Here is a 7,012-nt window from a genome sequence, read left to right on the forward strand (position 1 = left end):
CTAAGGTCACTATTCAGCTCAACACTAACACCATCTGGATGGAAACAAGATCAAACCATAGCAGCCAGTGGACCCTGGCCATTAACCCTTTGCATTGACAACTGACCTCTGTTAAAGGAATTAATCCTTGGGGTTAGCCAATGGAAAGCCAAGGACTGGATGATTATAAATCAGATCTTATATGGTCAGGATATGTGGAAGGACTTTTGGGTCTATCTGCAAGAGCCTAAGGCAGACCTCACAGTTTTTCATGCCCCAGCTCATAAGGCACTAACACCCCCTGACAATCTGGAAGCTGAAGTTTTAGCCACTGACCCTGCAGTAGATACAACATATTGGATGCATAGAAAGAGTGGCCACTACAGTGCTCCATTGGAATGGCATATTGCCAAGGATGTTGGATTGCCCTGGAAGTACACTGACTTGGTTAATGTAGTAACGTCCTGTCCTGTGTGCTCTAAACAATGTCTGGAGCAGCTCTCAAAAGAATCTGAGGCCTATCACTGGAGTTCCCAACTGGTGAGGATTTGGCAAATAGATAATATTCATCTCCTCCCTCTGAGTGAGTGTTCTAAATATGCCTTGGTTTGTGTGGACACTGCATCTGGCCTAACGCAAGCTTTCCTCTGATGCTGTGTAAATGAGGCTGCCATTAAGGTATTAAATAAATCAAGTATTGTGTATGGATACCCTTGTCAAATTGCTAGTGATTGGAGGTTACATTTCAAAGGTCATGATGTGCAAATCTGAAAAAAGGAGTCTGGCATTGAATGGAGGTTCCATCTCCCCTTCAACCCACAATTAGTAGGATTGGTAGGAGGAAAAATAAATATTAAAGCAACAAATTATATTGTTAACAGGTAAAACCACCTTGTCCAAATGGACTAAAGAATTAACCCTGGCTTTGGGACACCTGTGTGACTCAGTTAAACATCTGCCTTCACTCCCCCCTCTGAATACCCCCCTTTCTTTATCCCTTTCTTCTCCTACATATCTTCCTAGAATCAGTGGGGGAAGTGAAGCATGAGAGACTATGGACTCTGAGAAACAAACTGAGGGCTTCGGAGGGGAAGGTGGGTGGGGGAATGGGATAGGCTGGTGATGGGTAGTAAGGAGGGTACGTATTGTATGGTGCACTGGGTATTATATGCAACTAATGAATCATCAAACTTTACATCAAAAACCAGGGATGTACTGTATGGTGACTAACATAATATAATAAAAAAATATTAAAAAAAAAAAATCTGCCTCCGGCTCAGGTCATGACCCTGGGGCCCTGGGATGGAGTCTGGTGTCAGGCTTCTTGCCCAGCAGGGGGCCTACTTCTCTCTCTGTGTGCCACTCCCCCTGCTTGTGCACTCTCTCTCTCTCTCTCTCTCTCTGTGAAATAAATAAATAAAATCTTAAAAAAAGAATTAATCCTGGCTTTAATACATTTGAATGACAGTATGTAGGGCCTGTGCCCAATATGACAGACTGGGAACCTATGCCAAGGAGTCCAACACCATAAATGTGTGGAAGTCATAAAAAATCATCTATTGCCCTAACTCTCACCATGGATCAATGTGCAATGCTACTGAGAACACCAAGCCCCATCACACTTGGAAAAGGACTTGTCTACTGCAATTTGCAGTAGGACATCCCCACAGGATGAGTGAGCTAATTCATACATTTGGGTGAGGGGGAGCTGCTTAGTCTCCACTGGGATCCCATTGTCCTGCTGCAAGCCAAACCTATGCAAACTCACTAACCCTAAAATGGAACATGCACCGTTGAAGGAGGAGAGAAGGTGGGGGTCCGGGTCTGACATATCCCACCCTCAATCCATCTCCTCATGTATGACAGTGCTGTCTTCTCCAGCCAATATTTGTGATTTGCAGAAGTCGAATTCTTAAAGCTGCAGCGACACTGACATCAAAATAGTAGGGCATAAGTGTAATTCTTGTACAAGGGGAAGACCTTAACAAAGAAGGTCCTACTAAATGTCTTTTCAGTCTTAGACTTTTGCTGCTCCTATGATGTCCATCAATGGGACAAGCACCTAAAATATCACCTCAACTGTTGGGTATATGGGAAGCTGTCCCTGGCAATCCCATCACAATTGTCAGTGTAAGTATCATCACTTTAGCGAATGGACTGGAAGGTCTTTAAACAGTACATTACAGAAGAATAAGCTAAATATAATGCTGCTAGTTCATCTGGTGTTGCCAATACTGACTCAGAAACTTAGCCTGGGGCTCACACTATTGATGACACTGGAAATGGGTGTTCTTTTTTCTCTCAGATAAACTCAAAAAACAGTCCATCAGTTTGTTTATTTAAAAAGTCCTGGAAACTCCACCATAAGAGCAATGGGTAACTGCTCAGATTTGGGATGGGTTTATGTGTTTTGCTGTGGGTTATGGGCAATTGAGTACCTGGAAATCCCCATGTTTGGAGCAGAAAAGTCACTCTAAACAGAATCAACCCAAATGTACCAGAAACATCAGATGAATACCATTGGGATTGTGTAGTCATTCTATCATATTAATGGATAGTGACTGGTTTGTCACTGACTTACTGTAATACCCAGGTATGAATTGGATAACATCAAATTAAACCTAATGGCTATGTGGAACAGCCTTTGGCCATGACTCCCACCTGAATGGTTGGACCATTACACCTGGTGTACTCACTGGGGACAGGAGAAAATCCACACCACAGTAACAATGGCTACCAATCTCTCTCTCCTCAAAGCCAGATTGAGATATTCCTTTCTGGTATGATTATTTACCAATTAGAGTCACTTGTGCTTCAATAGTCCAATAAAGACAATGCAATGGAGATTGCATTATTTCTATGGAAGAAAATATAGCAGCAATAGAGTCATAAAATTTTTATATTTACTATTACATAATAATATATTTCTCCTAGAAAACAGAAAAAAAATAACTGTATCCTGAATTTCAATATAACCTTTTATCATTGGTAGAATGTATAAGTATCAGTGCCTATTACTTATACATTTTATTGATGTATTGATGGACACTGGTAAATTTTTAGTCCCTTTGGTTCTGAATAGTAAAACTATTTCCTCATTGAGTCCATGCATGGAGCTTAGGTGGGTCTTAACAACTTAAAAAGGGGTTGAACCTGAGACTGTTAGTAAAAGTTACACTTTTGTGATGTACAAAATTAAAGGTGTGATATAAAAACATCATCTGGGTTGAAGTGTTATATTGCTTTATTCTGCAAGTCTGGAAGAGTAAAAATTAAGAATAATAATGAAGGGGCGCCTGGGTGGCACAGTGGTTAAGCGTCTGCCTTTGGCTCAGGGCGTGATCCCGGCGTTATGGGATCGAGCCCCACATCAGGCTCCTCCACTATGAGCCTGCTTCTTCCCCTCCCACTCCCCCTGCTTGTGTTCCCTCTCTCGCTGGCTGTCTCTATATCTGTCAAATAAGTAAATAAAATCTTTAAAAAAAAGAATAATAATGAAACATAACACACTAAGTAAATGTAAAAAGCCCAGTAACAAATCCTCATCCAAAATGACTCAAAAGTGAATGAATACTGTTTTGGATTTACAACCTGGGGAAAAGAAAGTTTGTTTGTTACCTGAATATATGCCAAAAAATTCCTGAACCTTTCAGTCCACCTATAATGTCCTTATTCAAGAAATGGCCACGAATGTAGTTATAACTTAATTAAATGAAAATAATAACAAATGAAATAATTTTCTTTAAAATGAAAGGATTGTGTTGTTGCCCAGGAATGTGCTTTTCCAAAAATGTATACATAATAATCGCCATTTTAAAAAATCAGAATGGAAAGAAGGACACTAAAGAGAACTTAGCAAAGCATGAAAATAATTAAGCAATTTATTGTCCAGACTTGCCCTTCCCTAATACCTTCATGAATGCTCTTGCGACTTCCTTGTTGCGGAGGCTGTAGATCAGGGGATTCAGCATGGGAGTAAGGATGGCGTAGAAGACAGAGACCATTTTGTCCTGGTTGGGGGAACGATCTGAAGTGGGCTGCATGTACATGAACAAAACTGCTCCATAGTACATTCCCACCACTATGAGGTGAGAGGAACACGTGGCAAAAGTTTTTCGGCGACCCTCACCAGACGCCATGTGAATGACAGCCAGAATAACACGAGCATAGGAAGCAATGATTACCGCTACAGGGAAAATAATCATTATTATACAGCAGTAGAAAAGAACTTCTTCAAATGTTGATGTGTCATTGCATGAGATGATTAGCAGGGAAGGAAAATCACAGAAGAACTGGGCTATTTCCCGGGACCCACAATAGGAGAAGGAAAATGTAGCTACAGCATCAATGACACCATCAGTAGAACCCAGGATCCAGGAAGATGCAGTCATAAGACCACAAATTTTGGGACTCATAAGATTGGGATATCTTAGAGGGTGGCAAATGGCAATATAGCGGTCATAAGCCATGACTGCCAACAGGAAACATTCACAGCCAATTAGTGATGTATAGAAGAAAATTTGTGTGGCACAACCTGCCACAGAAATGGACTTGCTGCCAGACAAGTAGTTGAAGGCCATCTTGGGTACAGTGGTGGTGATGAGCATGAGGTCCATGAGGGACAGTTGGCTGAGGAGGAAGTACATGGAGGTGTGGAGCTGGGGGTCCAGGTAGATAAGGAGAATCATAGCAGTGTTTCCCATGAAAGCCACTATGAAGATGACCAAGACCAAAGAGAACAGGAAGATGTGGGTGGGGCTGTGATTGAAGATTCCCAGAAGGATGAAATCAGAGGTGAATGTCTGATTGCCCCATGCCATGATTAATGTGTTCTTTATCTAATACAAGAGAAAGTGATATTACTTCATTAATTTGGTAAACATGTATTCAGTGCCTTACAAAGCAAGCAAGTGGTAAATTCTGTAAGTCAGTGATTAAGATGACATCACTGGACCTAGGAATCTCAAAGAACAAAAAGTATAATAACAGAATGAACTATGTTCTCTTGGTACTAATTTTTACAAGAGTGGAACTTTTCCTAAGTTCAGCTTCTAAACATCCTTTGAAAATTAATGTAAAAATATACATCTTTATAATTGATAGTGTGTCTTCAAAAAGGAAAATTCCCAAAATCAATTAGACAGTGCCTCGAAACATCAGAAATCTTTTATAGGTTAGTTGATAAAGAAATTAAGCTTAATTTAGCATGGGTCAAAATGACAGAGATAAAGAATACAATATGGACCTTTGCTTTCATGATACTGTGTGATTTTTCTGTCAGTGTTAACCAAACCTTTATATTTGTCAGTTACTTTACAGTTTAGAGTGTTTGATTTGTAATTTATAGTAAATGTTTATGCAGTAAGTGGACGAACTGAGAAAATATTTTAATTATACAAATATAAAAACTTTGTCTCCTTTTGTATAACCCAATATGATAGGGTGACTTGTGTTTCCCCAAAAGAGATATGTTGAGTCTTAACCCAAGCATCTCAGAATGTAAACTCATTTGAAAATAATTAGCTAAGCGTGCTTGGGTGGCACAGTTGGTCAAGCATCCAACTCATGGTTTCAGCTCAGGTCATGATCTCAGGGTTGTGAGATTGAGCCCCAAGCACAGTGTCTGCTTGAGTTTCTCTCTCTCACTCTCCCTCTGCTCCTGTCTCCCACACTTTCTCTCTCTCAAATAAACAAATAAATCTTAAAAAGAGAAAATTATTAGCTAAGATGAGCTCATACTGGAGTAGGGTAAACCCCAATCAAATATGACTGGTGTCCATATAAGATTCCCATGTGAAGACATAGACACGAGGAGAATGCATTGCAATAAAGGCAGAGTCTTAAGTTATATATTTATATACCAACAAATTTCAATGATTGTTAGTCATCACCAGAAGCTAGGAGAGAGGCATGGAACAGATTTTCTTACATCCCTCAGAAGTAACCAAGCCTGTTGATATCTTGATTTTAGAATTCCAGTAGTCTCCACTACTCAGAGAATTTAATTGTGTCATTTTAAGCCAACCTGTGTGTGGGACCTTGTTATGTTTCACTGGAAATGAATACATCTGATATCTCCTACCAAAAATTACTACATACAAAAACAGAAATTCAGAGAGGCTTAAGGTTCATACATTCAAACAATGCTTATGAATATCTGTCTATTTGTTGGGTACTGGTAGTAAAGCAGCTGTCAAAAATATATATATATATATATATATATATATATATATTTGCCCTTACATATTGTAATCAGATGGTGACAAAAAATATTAAAACTGAACATAATAAAAATTAGAAGTAAAGGGGCGCCTGGGTGGCACAGCGGTTAAGCGTCTTCCTTCGGCTCAGGGCATGATCCCGGCATTCTGGAATCGAGCCCCACATCAGGCTCCTCTGCTGGGAGCCTGCTTCTTCCTCTCCCACTCCCCCTGCTTGTGTTCCCTCTCACACTGGCTGTCTCTATCTCTGTCGAATAAATAAATAAAAATCTTAAAAAAAAATTAAAAGTAAAATAAATTAAAATATTAAAACACTATAAAGTTGTGGGAAAATAATTGAAAAGAAGATGTTAACATTACACCTTGAATTTTGAATAATCAAGGAAGACCTCAGGCATCTGATGGTATCTGACTAATGTAAAAGTCCAGGAGAAGTAAAAAGAGAGAGAGAGAGAGAGAGCACTCTATAAGAAAGAGCAATGCATGCATAAATTCTACAAAATGGAACCTATATGCAAACAAAAAAGAAAAAAAGTGAAATATATAGAAGATATTAGGGAAACAGAGTTTGTAAATTAGAGTTCTATTTCATGTTCATTGTAGCATTTAAAATTAAATTGATGAGGTAAGTATACATGCATAGGAAAAGTTAATATATGAAGGAAGGTAATAAAAACAATGCCATAAGCAGAAAGATAAATCTGGCCAATAAAACAATTAGACAGGGTTGCACTTTTGCTCATTTGTGAATATTTTTGTGAATATATCGAAAACAAAACTAAACAAAAAGGCCAAGCAACCGAAAAGTAGCA

At 39.2% G+C, this 7,012-nt stretch overlaps 1 protein-coding gene across 1 annotated transcript; it reads right to left on the reverse strand.

The window, feature by feature from the left end:
- Window positions 1–3,860: 3,860 nt before the first annotated feature.
- LOC123780175 (olfactory receptor 2M3) lies at window positions 3,861–4,799 on the reverse strand. Its single transcript, XM_045778963.2, has one exon. The coding sequence runs from the start codon at window positions 4,797–4,799 to the stop codon at window positions 3,861–3,863; it is 939 nt and encodes a 312-aa protein (XP_045634919.2).
- Window positions 4,800–7,012: the final 2,213 nt, after the last annotated feature.

This window comes from Ursus americanus, chromosome 5 (assembly GCF_024610735.1).
Source record: "Ursus americanus isolate L20-20 chromosome 5, mUrsAme1.1.p, whole genome shotgun sequence".
NCBI lineage: Eukaryota > Metazoa > Chordata > Mammalia > Carnivora > Ursidae > Ursus > Ursus americanus.

Coding starts and splice junctions, on each gene's coding strand:
- LOC123780175 (XM_045778963.2), bottom strand. CDS start 4,799: ATGGCATGGGGCAATCAGACATTCACCTCTGATTTCATCCTTCTGGGA.